The following is an 18,394-nucleotide window of genomic DNA, read 5'->3' on the forward strand; positions in this document are numbered from 1 at the left end:
AGCAAGGTTCACACTTTTTTTTTTTTTAAACAATGTTACATTAGAAAAATGTGGCATCACCTCACTAAGGCCTGGTCTACACTGGGGGGGAGGGAGGGGGTGTCGATCTAAGGTACGCAACTTCAGCTACGTGAATAGCGTAGCTGAAGTCGAATTACCTTAGCTCGAATTACTTACCCGTCCTCACGGCCCGGGATCGACGTCAGCGGCTCCCCCATCGACTCCGCTACCGCCACTCGCTCCGGTGGAGTTCCAGAGTCGACGGAAGCATGTTCGGGGTTCGATATATTGCATCTAGATGAGACGCGATATATCGAACTCCGAGAAATCGATTGCTACCCGCCGATCCGGCGGGTAGTGAAGACGTACCCTAAGTGACAGCAACTACTGCAGTGTTCCTTTCCAAGGGCCAACCGTTAAACCATACTGGTGGAAGAAAAAGTGGGAAATTATGAGAAAGTCTAAGGCACATAAGGACACCGAGTGCAAGCGAATGAACAAGGACATCTTCCCAAGATCAACAAGAATGCAGTAGGCCTCTAAAACAAACCCAAATTTTACCATTAAAAAAAATGAAATGTCGAACAGCTCATATAAACAGCATATATATAGCCAGAGTGTCAACAGAATTAGGTTCCTATGGTGCATGTCATATTGAAAAACTCCCCAAAGTGCTTTACAGAACAGCAAGCTAAAGTATCAGTAGTACAATGACAGTGTAGGTAACGTATACTGCAGAGGTCGGCAACCTTTCAGATGTGGTGTTGATGGGGATTTTCAGGGACCCTGCATGCCTTGCCCCAAACTGTGTCCAGCTGGTCCCAAGCTAAGTTAGCAACAGCAGGCCATTGTAGGCCAGCTTGACATTAAGGCATAGGAAAAAATTTGCAAGAGCTTGTGTGGCATAATCAGGAGCTTGTATGGCATAATCAAAAGGCCAACAGGAGAAAAAGGGAACCCACGCCTACTGGTAATTGGGTAACCTGACCTAGGATAACAGCATATTAGCTATGGAAGATTAATAAAAGCAGAAGAGTCTTGTACAATGAAAACCGCAAGTAGGTGGGCATACAGCTAGGAAAGTGCTTACTGTACAACTCTATTGGAAAATAATTGCATTAGGTAATTTAGTACTCAATAAGGTAACGCAAGAAGAGGGACGTGGCGAAAGCGGGAGCCTCTAGGGACAATAACAGGAAAACCCCTAGATGGTGAGGGGCTCTGATTGGCTTGCTGATAAGAATTATACCAAATAAGGCTGATAAAATTTGTAATGTGTGATTACGCGTTGCGGTTTTTACCTTTATAAGCTTGAAGCAATGTACCCCATGTAAGGCAGCCACCCCCCTTTTTGCTGGGGGGCTATGCTGGCCTTCCCTTTATGCATATCGGTATTTTAATAAAGGCGCCTCAGTGTGTCTGACCCAAAATCAACGGTGTGGTCAATTTTTCCACAGTGTGCTGAGTCTTCATTTATTCACTCTGATTTAAGGTTTCACGTGCCAGTCATACATTTTAACGTTTTTAGAAGGTCTCTTTCTATAAGTCTATAATATATAATTAAACTATTGTTGTATGTAAAGTAAATAAGGTTTTTAAAATGTTTAAGAAGGTTCATTTAAAATTAAATTAAAATGCAGAGCCCCCAGGACCGGTGGCCAAGACCAAGGCAGTGTGTGCCATTGAAAATCAGCTCACATGCCGCCTTCGACACACATGCCATAGGTTGCCTACCCCGGTATACTGGCTATAGCAGTTGCATGCTCAAAATAGCTCAGTAGGCCTTACACATATCAATTGAGGAACTGCTGGCTGGCAAACTGGTCATTCTCCCTCTCTTTTCTTTGAGTAATGGGGATTTTTGAACTTTCACCCAGATGTTGGAGGAGCGTTAGCATTGGAAGTAAGCCAAAGTCCCAATTAGATAACTATTTTCTTTTGGAAAGGGAGTGGAAATTAAAAGTGACTGACCAGTCAGTATTATTAGTCATGAGGAGAATAACTAACTTTATCTCAGCTCACATATCAACCCTTCCTAAAATACTTTGGAGAGAAGTTTATGGAATCTACCCAAAACAGGAAAGGGGAAAAAAAGAAAAGGTATTGTTCTGAATAGTCAGAAAAAATGAAGTTCCTCTAAGGTGCGATTTAAAACAAACAAAAAAAATCAACACTAGAAAAAAACATTTTGCTATAAACTGGGACTATTCAAAAATGTTAGTTGTCATGGAAACTGCTCGAGGGTCAGCCAGCCTCACCTTTGGCTGCAAGGATCATTTGTCAATGCCAAACCATTGCAAACATGCACACAATACTCACCCTCCAAATCTTTTCCGTTCTGGCCAGTGCGCTAATTTAACATACCAGAAAAATAAGGATCTCTGCTTCTCAAAGGTATTCCTTTCAGTATGAAACAATTTATTATTTAGTTTCGGAACTATCATGATTCTTGCTCAGATCACCACTAGAAGATAAAATTGCCTTGAAAGAAAGAAGCATTGTCTCTCTCCTCATTTTCACTACTCTGACTGGAAAAAATCTTTTTTCCCAGCAAAGTCAAAAATGTTACATTTCAAAACCTCGGCTGAAACTTTAATTATTTGGCTTTTTTTGGTTCTTTCAGTACAACTGAAATTTACTGAATGGATCTGGCTCACAGGGAAAAATTGATTTTTTTTTTAATTCATTGTATTCAGTTTCACTCTTTCCATGACAGACACATTTAACAGGCCAACTGCAGAGTAAAAATGGAAAATCAATTTATTTCACTAATATCAGTAAGCAGCCTAAAAGATTAATAGATTCTAGGACTGGAAGGGACCTCGAGAGGTCATCGAGTCCAGTTCCCTGTCCTCATGGCAGGACCAAATACTGTCTAGACCATCCCGGATAGACATTTATCTAACCTACTCTTAAATATCTCCAGAGATGGAGATTCCACAACCTCCCTAGGCAATTTATTCTAGTGTTTAACCACCCTGACAGTTAGGAACTTTTTCCTAATGTCCAAACTAAACCTCCCTTGCCACAGTTTAAGCCCATTGCTTCTTGATCTATCCTTCGTTGCTAATGTGAACAAGTTTTCTCCTTCCTCCTGATGACACCCTTTTAGATACCTGAAAACTGCTATCATGTCCCCTCTCAGTCTTCTCTTTTCCAAACTAAACAAACCCAATTCTTTCAGCCTTCCTTCATAGGTCATGTTCTCTAGACCTTTAATCATTCTTGGTTGCTCTTCTCTGGACCCTCTCCAATTTCTCCACATCTTTCTTGAAATGCAGTGCCCAGAACTGGACACAATTCCACAAAGAGGAAGTCTACACATAAACAAGAACAGATTTACTTCTTTTAGATCCTTGGGAATCCTGCTGGCCTGCTCTTTTTAACTGTGATACCCCCAAAAATTCACAATTTTGACATTTCACTACTACCAAAAGCAATCAGAGGCCACTTGGAGCTGGCTCTGTAGGGCTCAGAAAAGTCCTATCTCCCTCACCCACAGCAGCCCCAAGTCTGTCACCTTCCCCACCTCAAAGAAAGCGCACGACTGTCAAAGATACCTTTTTATTATCATATAACCTCAGGGCAAAGCATAACAACTTTGAAAGCTGGACCATACCCAACACACAGGCCTTGCCTGGTCCCTTTTGATCCTATCCTCCCCTAGCAAAAGTCTCTTAGCAGCTGTGATTTACCAGTATGATGCATACTGGGGCATTAGCTCAGCACAATGGGACATCCTAGAATGTGACACAAGGCTTGAGGTGTATACATTTTTACTTTGTTTTGCACTGACTACTCTAATCCTGTTTAGCAGAAGGGTACACAGCATGTATTGACCAAGGAAATGGATTTTCCATTTTTAATTTCCATTCCATCTCTTAAAAGGTGGGCCGGTTATTTTGGATGATTCAGAGAGCATAAACAGGCAGAGTCAGAGTTTAAGACCAGAGTGACCACCAGATCATCTTATCTGCTCTCCTGTATAGCAGAGGCCACAAAACACCATCCAGCCACCTCCACACCAAACAACCATAATTAGACCAAAGTATTATAGCTCTCAGGAGACTAAATTATAGTGTGCCACAGGCAGAGAAAAGGAGGGTCACACAACTTGATACCGATATGATCATCCAGGTGTCTCTGCTACACATATTCTACATATCACTAGCACAATGCTTTAAAGTGATTCTTAGTAAATAAAACCACTGATAGGAAGAGCTATGCTGTATGTCTGAATAGGAGCACACTAATGGTTCAGTGTCTCATGTTCTTATGGAGAGAATGGAGTAAAAATTGACTCATTATGAACGAGGCAAAGAAATAAGCTGATAAATTTATGGCTGTGAATACCAGATTCCAATATCAGAGTTTAAATCATTATATGAGATTTTTATTTATGAAAATTAATTCTCTTCATCCACTTGCCTCAGATAATTTATTCTGACAGGCAATAAAAACATCATTAGCTTGTTCATCATGGTAAGGGTGGGAAAGTACATTTTTTGCATGGGCTGGCAATTCCTCATGACAATTTTGCAAGGCTGCTTTGGAATCTTTATGCTTTTTTGCTCTTCTATGTACAAGAGGCAATTTAATTTAATAAGGTTCTCACAGACACATCTAGCCATGTTAAACAATCAGGAGAAGGAGTGAAATAGGATGAGATAAGAGGAAACACTGAAGGAGCAGCTGACAAGTCCTAGAAAATGTCCAATTAAATATAAAAGGGTATTCATATAAAGTACGTTAATAAAAAACATTTTTTTCAAATTATTCTATTTAAAATTAATTCTGCTGTATCATTTTATGGGTTTTTCCCTCCCTCTTGCTACCTTTTCAGTGGGGAGAGAGTCTGCATGAAAAAAGGCTCTTTGTTTTACAAGAGTTAATTTGATCCTGATACTTATTCTTCAGGTGTTTGACATCAGGATCATTATAGCAATCTGATCCAATGTTAAAAATTATTTAGATTTTCAAACATGAGTGCCTAAAGTTAGGCACCTGAATCTATATTTAGGCACTTCAGTAAACATCGCTTAATTTTCAGGGAGGGATGTTGATCAGTCATTTCCCCAAACAAGTCAGCTCTGGGTGCTCAACACCTCTGGAAATAATGCCACTTTTATTTTAGTGCCTAAATATAGATTCAAGTGCCTAACTTTCAGCACGTGAGTGTGAAAGTTTCAACCTATGATGTTAGGTATGCATGGGTAGGATAAGTAGCAGCATTAAAGAGATACTTTAATTTGTTGGATCTCACTAATCAAGAAGGGATGAAAATATTTAATGTAAAATAACAGAAGTGCTTTACAGACATTAATTCATTGAGGCCAGGTCTACACTACAGACTTATATCGGTATAACTATGTTGCTCAGGGGTGTGAAAAGCCCACACCCCTGAGCGACAGAGTTATTCCAACCTAACACCCAATGTACACAGGGCTATGTTAGTGGGAGAGCTTCTCCGTCAATATAGCTGCCACCTCTCAGGGAGGTGGATTAACTACACCAATGGGAGAAGCTCTCCCATCAGCATAGGAGCCTCTGCACTTAAGCACTACAGTGGTGCAGCTGCGCCTATGCAGCATTTTAGGTGTAGACCTGCCTTAAGAAGCAATATATGAGGTAGCGGTTACCTCCCTTTTTAGAGATGAGAAAACCAAGGCTCAAAATGCTAGTTCAATGCCACACAGTCAATCAGTGGCAGTGGGGGGAGTACACCCCAAATATTTTGTCTCCGGTACCTATTCTTTAGCCATGAGACCATGCCTTCTCTTTTAAAAAAAAATAGAGAGACGAGCCTGTTAATAGAACACAATTAGAAATTTTCCAGACATATGCAAGTCTTCAGGGAACATTCCCTATAATTTACATCTGTACTGGAAAAGTATAAGTTATTCCATCATAATATTTTCCCATAATAATATTTCCAATCCATGAGCCCCTTCATATGCATTATCAAATGAAATGGACAAACACCTTTCTTGCAGAAACTACGTAAAGTTTATTCCAAAATAATCTTTCAAAAATAAAGCCTACCATCTTTGCAGGTCTTTCCATTCTCAAGGAGTTTCACACCAGTGGGACAAGCACACTGATAAGAAGGCTTGATAGGAGACATCAAACACAAGTGGGAGCAGCCACCATTATTACTTCCACATGGGTTTGTAGCTGTTGAATATAAATCACACAGATTAATGTTTTTGATAATAAATGACCTCATCTCATGTGTCAGGAGGCATAAGCCTTTTTGAGTTGTAAGAGTCCGTGATAGGAAAGTGGATAAAGGAGGAAATAATAAACACAGAACAAGTAAAAGTTAATTCAATGCATTAAGAGTGGGTAATTATTGTACCCAACTGCAAAGACATTGCATATTTCCTTTCTTGAAAATGTGGCCTTTGGCTCTACATAGGATTCTTTGTTTCATCTGTGCTCTTATCAGTTTCACAAACTGCTCAGCACCAAAACAAGCAGCAGCATGTACAAAAATACAAAATGCAAGCAAGATAAATTCACTAAAAGGTTAAAACTACAGAGCTAGTCCTGTTTAACACCATTAGCCGCATCAACAATAGTTTCCATTCAGGAACATGGACTTCTCAGGTAATACTCAAGAGAGAGAAAAAATACAAGTCCCCTATTGTTTAAATCTCCAGCACATGGCCCCCTTAATAAAGAAATAAATAAAAAGGAATGCTGCACAGCATCACTACGGCAGGCAAGTGGAGGAGGAGGAGGGGTGAGATGTTTTATTAATGTTAAAGAACGTAAAGAATATTCAGTGTCCCTTTGGGTCTATTCCCAAATCCCCTTCTTTGGAAACTGTTGCATCAAAGCAAATTAAGCTATCTGGCTCCCTCGCAATTTCCTCCTGTCCCCAAACAGAAAGGCAAATCAGACTTTTACAGATCAGTTCCAACCTGCAGCTAGAAAAGAAAGCAAGACTCCTTACCATTTGGCTGCCTCCGTTGGCTGAAAACATGGATATCCATGGGAGAGAAAATGTTGGAATGTATTTCACGCAGGTCCTCCCCAGAGTACTTGTTGCAGGCCAAGACAGAATGAGTGTTCCAGTCAGTCCAGTACAATGTGTCCCCAAACAAAGTCAAAGCAAAAGGATGTGGAAGGGATCCTTTAACCACTGCTTGCCTAATAGGGTACAAGGAGGAAAATACATGTTCACATATAATTAAAAGTACGTTTTTGTTCTGAATTTTATGTTTAAGTAGTGTAGTATTTATGAAAAGGTGTTACATTGATAGCACTGCTGAACAAAGCCTTCTGTTTATCCATGGAAAAGCGCATTAGCAACGGAGGACAATTCACTTTCTATTGATGCCAGAATGCCAACAGATGCTGGCTGTGAGGGGTATATAACTCCACTAACAAAGCCCTATAAAAGTGCCAAGGAGTAGTTACCTTTTCAAAGTGCTGCACAAACAGAGTCATATTGAGATTACCAACTCATTTCACACATGCCAAACTACTGATAAATAATTCGAGTCACTTCCAACCTTGACACAAATTTAGAACTGAAAGGGTTTGTGATCTATTACCAAGCCTCTGGGCCACCATCTCTTCCAGCTTTACTATTAATTTCAACCATTAGAAGAATAGCTATAGTATCAAAAATTTAAATATTATAAAGTGTTTAAATACCAGAGTTCTTTGTATCATCATTTATTACACTAGATTGTTTTAATATTTATTAAAAGCAGGGCCATTAAGAATCTCATTTATTGGCCACATTGCTATCATCTCTCTTCTCATTCCAGTTTCCCCTTTTATGTGAACCTTACCTATCCCCAAAATGCAATACACACATTGTGGAAGGCAACATATTCGAGTTTCTGCTATGTTGAAATCAGCCATTATGAATCTGGCCTCATGGGATTCAAACTGAGTAATTTGTGTGAGGTGGTTTTTTTGTTTGTTTGTATTAAAGCAGCTTGTTTTACTTCACCTCACATATATGAAACACTGTAGCTGACTTCCAAACACCCCTTTACCCAGTGTTCTGTTCTGAATGTTATCATTTTTTAATACCTCTATGTTTTTGCCATCCCTTCCTTGGTGTCACTACCTAGCTTCTGCTTAGAAAATGGATGAAGTAGTACTTAACAAAAATGTATATACATTTCCACCGGACATTCAGTTGCTGGCACAAGTCAAACTCATTTTGGCAAACTGCATTTACTTAAGAGGACTACTAAAGTAAGGCAGACATTCTAAAAGATAGTTATTGAACCCCACTTCCCATGAATTCTGGAGACACATTCCTGACCAAAGATTAGGGCTTGAGGTACAGGCTCAGTTTCTTTGGGATCAGGATTTGTAAGATATACAATGACCAGCCAGCCTCATTTCAAAGTCTTTTCTTGAGTGGAAAGGAGTTGCTGGTGGCATAACTTGGAGCAATATCCATACACTCCCTTGTACCAAGGAGTCAACATCTGAATGAGGGACAACAATACTCTAACTTTTCTGATCAGTGTTAAAAGCATAGCAGCAGGAAGTATAGTGAAGTATGAACATGTACTGGACCAGTGGCTCTTTGGATAAAGGACGTTGCAATTTCTAGTACTTTCACTCTAGCACATTTAATTATCAATGAACTGTCTTAAAAACTGCTACTCTTCAATTTGCTAGAAAAACAAGCTGATTCATTTAATGGTCATGTTTATATTCCAACACCACTCTAAATAAAATCTTCTATTTCCTTATATTTTGCAATAGGATCTCAGATATCAAATCATAACTGCTGTTTTATATGCCTCCATCTGAGTCAGACAGGTATATATTAGCACCTAATTAAAATGAGGAAACTCAAGTTCACACATTGTGAGAGACTATTATTATGTAGCTTTCAGTTGAAATCCAACATTGTGACAAGGAGGCTTGACCTACCAGTACTCCCAGAATAATGGAGTTTAAAAAAAAAAAAATATGCCAAATAGCCATTAAAAAGCTTTCGAGTTTACATAATTAGTCACAGGTTATAACAACAGGGCCAGAATTTGTCTAAGTCTTAACACATCACATGATAATTAAAAAACAGCTGAATTCCAAGGTCTCACTGATTACCAACCCTCTCACTGCCTCTCACCAACCCCACTCCCACCCCCCACACACACACACAAAACCCAGTGGTCTGAACACCCAAGGTCAGATTTTTCAAGAGTGCTCAGCGTGCACTTACAACTCAAGCCATATTTTTCAAAAGAGCTCAGTTCGTATTTAAATAAAGTGCCCAGATTTTTAAACATCCTCAGGCCCCAAGAGCCCTCAAAGAGAACATGCAATTGAGAACAATGGAAGATGCTAGGTGCAGAGCACTTTTGAAAATCTAACCGTTAACATGCAATGCATGAAGTGAGTGAATTGTGATCCTTATCTAAGCTTGACCCTATCTGGAAAGGTTCATAAAGAGTAGGAAGCTACTTCACTTGATTGTTCTATCAGTTATGTGGTTATACTTGTTTGTTATTTTTTCTGTAGATAAAAGGACAGGTCCTAGTGAAAAAGTCTTTCAACCTAAGTACACAGGTACTGGTTTCTGGTACTTCATTAAGCTAAGTAATAATGTAACACTATGATCCAATTCATGTAGTTTTCTAGACAGCAATTAGGAGATGTGGTGACAGTTCATTTTCAGTCACCTAATCTAAATGGCATTTTATTCTCTCTAAACATGTTCTATGGGCCATATTGCAAGTTTGCTGATGAGTAGCTAGACAATTTGCATCAACAATGAAGTTGAGCTCCACTAAACAGACCTTGCCAGCTCTAGATTCTAATCAGTTGGAGCTTTTTTTTTCTTGGTGGAGAGGGAGGAGAGTGGAACCACAGAAAGCAGGGAAAGGAAGAGAAGTAAAATAAAACAAACAATACTCCCTCTCTGGTTGCTATAACACAATTTTGTTAAGTATGATTTGCATTAAGGGCTGCAAAGTTTTGGTGGGAGAAGGGGAGAAACTGGAAGGAAATAATTTTTATCTTGATTTACTAATTATGAAAGGTTCCAGAGTGACAGTACTTGACAGTGATGTCGTATATTTAACTATACGACACATCCAGACACGTAGAAAAACAAACTGTTGAGCAATACTCAACATGGTTTCTGTAAAGGGAAATCGTGTTTTACTAATCTATTAGAGTTCTTTGAAGGGGTCAACAAACATGTGGACAAGGGGGATCCGGTGGACATAGTGTACTTAGATTTCCAGAAAGCCTTTGACAAGGTCCCTCACCAAAGGCTCTTACGTAAATTAAGCTGTCATGGGATAAAAGGGAAGGTCCTTTCATGGATTGAGAACTGGTTAAAGGACAGGGAACAAAGGGTAGGAATTAATGGTAAATTCTCAGAATGGAGAGGGGTAACTAGTGGTGTTCCCCAAGGGTCAGTCCTAGGACCAATCCTATTCAATTTATTCATAAATGATCTGGAGAAGGGGGTAAACAGTGAGGTGGCAAAGTTTGCAGATGATACTAAACTGCTCAAGATAGTTAAGACCAAAGCAGATTGTGAAGAACTTCAAAAAGATCTCACAAAATTAAGTGATTGGGCAACAAAATGGCAAATGAAATTTAATGTGGATAAATGTAAAGTAATGCTGTCATAAACAGATAGTTAAGGGTTAAGGGCTCTTTTACCTGTAAAGGGTTAACATACAGTACCTGATGACCACCTGACCGAAGGACCAATCAGAGATAAGATTTTTTCAAATCTCTGTGGAGGGAAGCTTTTGTCTGTGTTTTCTTTGTTTGTCTCAGAACTCTTTTGAATCTAAAAGGGACCAGTCATGTCTCCAAGTTCTCCTGGAGTAGTTTCTACTAATTAATAGTGAGTATTAATTAGAAAGACGAATTAGTCTTATGATTTGATTTCTATATTTGCAATTGTGTGTTTGCTAAAGGAAATTCTTTATTCCTGTTTGCTGTTACTTTGCTTTCACTGAGAAAGAAAGGGGGAGAGGGGATTCTCTCCAGAGATTGATAAGGTTATACCCTATGAGTGTCCAGCTTGGGCTCATAGAGATTCTGTATTTTCTTTTTGTTCTCTTAATAAATTCTTTTCTTTTCTTTGGACTTGGTTAATTCCTTCTTCTGTGGAAATTCAGGGGAAGGTGAGGGGGGAAGAGACAGTTTCTCCTGGGTTTGATTCAAGCAGTTTGAATCAGGTATCTCTCTCCTAGGAAAAGGGAGTGGGGAGGAAGCAGGGGGAATGGTTTGGTTCTCCTGGGTGTAAGAACTCCATGGATTTGGGGCTCTTGGAATCCCCTAGGATTTTGGGGAAGGACTGTGTCTCAATCCACATTTCCTGATTGAGTGGTGGCAGCTTACTAGATCTAAACTAGGATTTTAGTTTAGAGGGAAACCAAGTCAGGTCCCCACATTGGAGCCCAACAGTTCCAAGTGGGAGTGAGACCTTTGACATGGTGGCATGCGGGTCCTCATCTTGAAACCCCCCAGTTTCAAGTGAGGGTAGACCCATGACAAATGCACATTGGAAAAAATAACCCCAACTATACATACAACATGATGGGGGCTAATTTAGCTACAACGAGTCAGGAAAAAGATCTTGGAGTCATAGTGGATAGTTCTCTGAAGATGTCCATGCAGTGTGCAGAGGCGGTCAAAAAAGCAAACAGGATGTTAGGAATCATTAAAAAGGGAATAGAAAATAAGACTGAGCATATATTATTGCCCTTATATAAATCCATGGTACGCCCACATCTCGAATACTGTGTACAGATGTGGTCTCCTCACCTCAAAAAAGATATTCTAGCACTAGAAAAGGTTCAGAAAAGGGCAACTAAAATGATTAGGGGTTTGGAGAGGGTCCCATATGAGGAAAGATTAAAGAGGCTAGGACTCTTCAGCTTGGAAAAGAGGAGACTAAGGGGGGATATGATAGAGGTATATAAAATCATGAGTGATGTTGAGAAAGTGGATAAGGAAAAGTTATTTACTTATTCCCATAATACAAGAACTAGGGGTCACCAAATGAAATTAATAGGCAGCAGGTTTAAAACAAATAAAAGGAAGTTCTTCTTCACGCAGCGCACAGTCAACTTGTGGAACTCCTTACCTGAGGAGGTTGTGAAGGCTAGGACTATAACAATGTTTAAAAGGGGACTGGATAAATTCATGGTGGCTAAGTCCATAAATGGCTATTAGCTAGGATGGGTAAGAATGGTGTCCCTAGCCTCTGTTCGTCAGAGGATGGAGATGGATGGCAGGAGAGAGATCACTTGATCATTGCCTGTTAGGTTCACTCCCTCTGGGGCACCTGGCATTGGCCACTGTCGGTAGACAGATACTGGGCTAGATGGACCTTTGGTCTGACCCGGTACGGACATTCTTATGTTCTTATTGTATATGGGTAACAGCAGTGCAAGTTTCCCCACAACAGTCCTGGCAGTGTGCTTAACAACTGATGCAAACGAACCCCACTTAAAGGTAAAAAGGGAATTAGGTCTCCACCCCTCTAGTGAGACTGCCAACAAGGGCACCAATTATGAAGTAGATGGTGTATAACTGGATTGACAAGATCTGACAGCTGGCTGGTGGCAACTACTTTCAATCATTAAATTATCAGCCCCTGCTCGATTTGAACAAGTGATGTGAAGGCAAGATACTGTATATCCCATTATCATTCTACCAAGCTATTCAGTTCCCTCAAAGGCTTACAGTTTAAGTGTCATAGTCAAATTACTACTTCTAGTCACAGGTATCAACAGAAATAAGAGTGGGAGAGTTGGAGATAAGAGGGCAGTTTTATTAGCCCTGTAGACCTCATGGAAGTTTCTCAATCAACACAATCATCAGATAAAAATATTTAATGGCACTAAGAGAGTAACTGGAGATTCAGTCAAAATTAACAAGAAAAATTTAACCACACAATTAAACTTCAAAAGCTGGAGGTAGTTTCAGGGTGGATTAATTAAAATCACCTATTTTAATCATGATTTAAATCAGCAAGCAGGAAACCCTGATCTGAATCACTGATTTGAAGCTTGCTTTGCATTTGTACTTCTTAGTTATTTTCCTAAAGGTTAATTTTCATTGGCTGGTGATCATTAAAACACGATGATCCTCAACTTATTATAGACATTACAGTAAATCTGGTCTTTTTTAAACCAGAAGGTTCTACCACATCTATAGACATTTATTTAAAGTAATTATATAGTCTAACTTACACATATTCAGATTCTTAATTTTTCCTAATTCTTAATGTTTACATTTTTATACGGTCAGAAAATGGTGTGATGCATTTATTATTTACGAGGTGATTTATTTTTTACTTATGATTTGTGACAAGCTCTATTTGGAGGGAAATTCAAACAATTAAAAATGCACAAAACCAGCATTTTAAAATTATTTTAATTGGGTAAATAAAGGAGGTTTATCAAAACATGTTTTGCATTTAAAACTAATCAATGTATTGAGAAAGGAAGTAACATCTCTAGTTAACGAACTGAATTTTCCTGGTCACCATTGTCCTTCAAAATGTTAGAACTAGATCTCATCTTCTCAAACCTCGTTTTTATTCACAGATTGGAGAAGGAAATAAACTTTTCTGTTTTTTCAACTCACATTTGTTTCTTAATTTTGAATGGTCTAGTCACAGCACTGAAACAGCTGAATAAGCAGAAATGAGGAAAATATTCTCTCTGAACCTGCAGAAGAGGCTATTGCTACCAAAAGCCATTTTAGCACTTCAACTAACTCTGGTTTCAAGTGCTCAGCCAGTTATTTGGCAGAAAATACGTACTACTTAATATTTTTTTAAATTTAAATGTTAAAATTACTGTAATGGATTATAGTAAGCTTAGGCCTTACCATAGGTTCTCCAATTTAATTGTAAATAGGTTTATTTAAAAATAAATAAATAAATAAGCAAGCCTGTATTTAATTTAAAATGTTTAAAAGTCCAATTAAAAACTTCTTTTAATCTCTTTTTAATCAAGACTGGGCAGTTTATTTTAAAAACATTTACAAACCATATATACTGTTTTTATGTTGGGAGAAGAGAAAGTGCACTTCTGCCAAGGTGAATTTCTCTTGTGATATGTATCACTGTTTCCTGACTATAGCCAGTTATATTATCAGCATGGTAATCAGAGAGACAGTAAAATTTAAAACAGATTTTGCCAAGAAGATTGCTATTGCCTGAAGAAAATTTAGTTCAAGTTAAATGTATTGGAGGAGGAAATAAACTTTTAAGATGCCCATATAATACTTTGTGAGGAAGCAGGAAGAGAAAGGAGTAAAAAAATGACTATATGTAGCTATAGAAATTTAAAACAAACCAAATGAATAAAAAAAAATTGATGGCCAAGCATTTACCTATTGTATATGAAGAGCAACCAAAAATCTTGCCCTGTTGTGGAATGATTTATATTGAGTACAAATACACTATATTGAGTACAAACATTTTTCCTACTGATGATAAAATAGAGTCCAGACTGTAAATGTGTAGGAAGAGGCTGGTTATACAACCCTGTTCTTGATAGGGTGGTATTTTCCTAAAATCCTATACAACTTGCTGCCAACCCCCAAATCCAAGAACAAACTACATGCATTCAATTTAAGATGAAAAACATTTACAGCCTTTTCCTTTTTTAAACGCGCAAACTAAAACAGAGAATGAAGATGGGATTTTTCCAAAACTTAAAAGGGCAAACCATTAGACCAAAGGATGCCGCATTATACTAAATCTAACACTGTGGATCATCCACACCTCCTTATTTTAATTAAGCTTTCATGCCTCAGTAAATCCATTATTTCCTCTTTACATTAAATGAGGAAACTCATTCTACCTGAAAACTGTATTTCAATAAATCCAGAACATATGGGGCGCTTTCAGCCATTATATTTCTCTCAGCTGTTTATATTCCATCTCCACAGCACCAAGAACTTCATTCTTTTATCCATATTATATACAGAACTTACTAGTATACACTAATGGCTTCCAGCATGGTACAACAGACACTGAAAAAAATCAAAAATTTTCAGTCAGCTGTTGTGTATTTGGTTGTCATGGTTTTTGGTTCCTATGGTAACTGAGTTAGATTATTAGGGGATAGCTCAGCCAGCTTCAGCCGGCTGGGTGAGTTCTCTGAGTCTGTAAATAAAATGGTGGTTTTGTTAGCTGTCTGCTGTCTGGCCTCAAGTGATTTCTTCCTAAACCGGCTGCCCCCAAGGATATAACAAGTGGCGACGAGGATGGGATCCTGGTGCTGCTCCAATAACAGAAGGAAGTAGAAGTCAAGGTACAAAACAAACAAATAAAAATACTGCTTGTTTGCACTGACTGTGAAAGTGAAACTAAAATCATGGCTACTCTGACCAGGTCACTGGAACCTTTTGATGAGAATATAGAGCAGTGGCATGTGTATACTGAGCGTTTTGAGCTTTTTGGTATTGCAAATGACATTACAGAAACAAAGAAGGTGCCAATATTCTTAAGTGTTGTAGGGGCTAAAACCTACTCCCTGCTACGCAGCTTACTACACCCTGTTAAGCCTGAGACTAAATCTTACAGTGACATTGTGGAAACCCTGGGGTCCCATTTCTCCCCAAAACCACTGGTAATTGCTGAAAGATATAGGTTCCACAAAAGACACCAAAAGGAAGATGAAACAGTTGTACAATTTGTAGCCATTTTAAAAAAGCTAGCAGAACACTGTGAATTTAAAGAGATGTTAAATGATGCCCTGCGTGACAGGTTAGTGTGTGGACTGTACAGTGAAGCTATATGGAAGCGCCTACTGACAGAGGCTCAGCTTACCTTACAGAAGGCTGTTGATATTGCTGTCTCCATGGAACTGGCTACAAGGGAGGCGCAATACATCGGTGCATCCCCTAGGGTGAAAAAAGTGTCACAAGAACTGACCCACAAAACGGTGCAGAGTCAAGAATGTTACCGCTGTGGTAAGCCAGGTCACCAGGCATCGGAATGCTGGTGGAAGGACCTGGTGTGTCGACACTGGGGCGAAAAGAGACACATTGAGTGTGCCTGTAAACAAAAGAAAAGGAGGCCTGTGGTCTGGCTGACAAAAAGAGGAACCTTGCATACCCTAGAGCAGACCCAGGATGATCAAGGTGACACCTCAGCGCAAGAGGAAGTGCCACTGCATGTTTTGTCTTTGGCAGTGGGCTCACATGAATACTGGGTAACCCCGTTATTGGATGGCAAACGTATACGCGTGGAACTGGACACCGGTGCAGCCGTCTCACTGATCTCCGAGACTGTGTATAAAGAAAAACTACAGCATCTTTCGCTTAAGGCAAAAAAAACTGTTCTGAAGATGTATACAGGAGCAGCTGTGCCTATGCTGGGCACTATTGATGTTAAGGTGGAGCTCCATGGACAGGTGGCTAAATTGCCACTGTTTGTGGTGAGAGGTAACTACCCAGCCTTAATGGGTAGGTCTTGGCTTGGGAAGATTCAACTGAACTGGGCAGAAGTGCACCGGATGACTAAAGAAGAAACCAGTCTAATCCCTATACTAAGGAAACATGCTGCTGTTTTTGGAGATGATTTGGGAAGTATGAAGGGAATCACTGTGACATTGAACATTAAACCTGACAGTCCACCAAAATATCTGAAAGCCCGAACTGTGCCATATGCCATCAGGCCAAAAGTTGAAGCAGACCTGGAGCGCCTGGTCACCAATGGAGTCCTAATACCAGTTACCCATAGCTCATGGGCCACTCCTATCGTTCCAATAGTGAAGAAAGATGGCTCTCTCCGGATTTGCGGTGATTTTAAAGTCACTGTCAACCCAGTGTTGTGTGCAGAGCAATACCCGCTTCCCCGCATCGATGACCTCTTCGCAGGCCTGGCTGGGGGACAAAAGTTCAGTAAGATTGATCTGAGTCAAGCATATTTACAGATGCACATCGATGAAAAGTCCCAAGAGCTGTTGACTATTGTGACTCATAAGGGGCTTTATCGATACTGCCGCCTACCCTTCGGAATAACATCTGCTCCCGCCCTGTTCCAGAGGGCTATGGACCAGATCTTGTGTGGCTTGTCAGGAGTTCAGTGCTATCTGGATGATATCCTGGTCACTGAAAGAAATGAAGAGGATCACTTAAAGAATTTAGAGGCTACCCTACAAAGACTGGAAGAGTATGGCCTACGAGTTCGCAAAGACAAGTGTGAATTCTTCAAGCCCTCTGTTGAATATTTGGGACACATCATTGATTCTGCAGGTCTTCATAAGGCCCCTGCAAAAGTTAAAGCTATTGTGGAGACTCCCCCACCTCGAAATGTAAGCCAGCTGCGCTCGTTTCTAGGACTACTGAACTACTATGGAAAGTTCATCTCACAGTTAGCCACACTGCTAAAACCACTTCATGAGCTCCTTGGGCAGAACAAGGCCTGGAAGTGGACTGAAGCCTGTGATGTTGCATTTAACAAAGCTAAGGAAGCACTGCTAAATTCTGAAGTTCTAACGCACTTTGATCCATCCTTACCCCTACAATTGGCCTGCGATGCCTCCCCTTATGGAGTGGGAGCGGTCGTGTCACACATTATGCCTTCAGAAGAAGAGAGACCTATTGCTTTTGCTTCACGCACTCTAAGCAAAGCAGAAACTAACTACGCCCAAATCGAACATGAGGCATTAGGAATTGTTTTTGGAATTCGGAAGTTTCATCAGTACCTGTTTGGGCTAAAGTTTACTCTTCTCACAGACCATCGACCTCTGACGTCAATTTTTGGACCCTACACAGGCATTCCCCCATTAGCTGCTAGTCGTATGCAACGTTGGGCATTGATACTTTCAGCACACACATATGAAATCAAATATCGGAAATCCACTCTGCACGGCAACGCAGATGGCCTCTCAAGGTTGCCTTTGCCGGTCAAACATCAAGATAGTGCCCAAAAGGAAATCTTCTACTTTGAACAGGTAGAGAATACACCCATCACTGCTACTCAGATAAAGAAGGCAACCCGCGTTGACCCAGTATTGTCCCAAGTTATGGACCTGGTGATGCATGGAAAATCTCGACAAACCTCTCCGGTCTTATCTGACCTTGTTCCCTACATGTCCAAGCGGACGGAGTTATCGGTCCAATCTGGTTGTTTGTTGTGGGGAAGACGTGTCATTATTCCACCACCACTGAGATCACAGATGTTAGAACAGCTACATTCCGGTCACTGTGGAATAGTGCGCATGAAGGAAATTGCACGAAGCTATTTTTGGTGGCCTGGATTGGACAGCGCTATTGAAGAGAAGGCAAAAGCTTGTATGTCATGTCAGGGTGTGAGGAATGCACCCCAGTGGACACCCCTACACCCAGGGGACTGGCCTGAAAACCCGTGGCAACGTATTCACGTTGACTTTGCTGGCCCCCTTGAAGGAAGCAT

At 40.0% G+C, this 18,394-nt stretch overlaps 1 protein-coding gene across 5 annotated transcripts in view; it reads right to left on the bottom strand.

Annotated features, from left to right (window-relative positions):
• LRP6 (LDL receptor related protein 6) overlaps window positions 1–18,394 on the bottom strand; it is a 202,933-nt gene that overhangs the window by 90,312 nt on the left and 94,227 nt on the right. For 4 of the 5 annotated variants that reach the window (XM_045000135.1, XM_045000134.1, XM_045000132.1 and 1 more), the window contains 2 exons: window positions 6,959–7,155; window positions 6,043–6,174 (listed from right to left, as the gene is read on the bottom strand). In XM_045000135.1, the coding sequence (XP_044856070.1) occupies window positions 6,043–6,174; window positions 6,959–7,155 (329 nt within the window). Of the gene's footprint in view, window positions 1–6,042; window positions 6,175–6,958; window positions 7,156–14,964; window positions 14,995–18,394 lie in introns of those variants that run through there. The other variant, XM_045000136.1, reaches the window with a different exon arrangement.

This window comes from Mauremys mutica, chromosome 1, assembly GCF_020497125.1.
Source record: "Mauremys mutica isolate MM-2020 ecotype Southern chromosome 1, ASM2049712v1, whole genome shotgun sequence".
NCBI classification, from domain to species: domain Eukaryota; kingdom Metazoa; phylum Chordata; order Testudines; family Geoemydidae; genus Mauremys; species Mauremys mutica.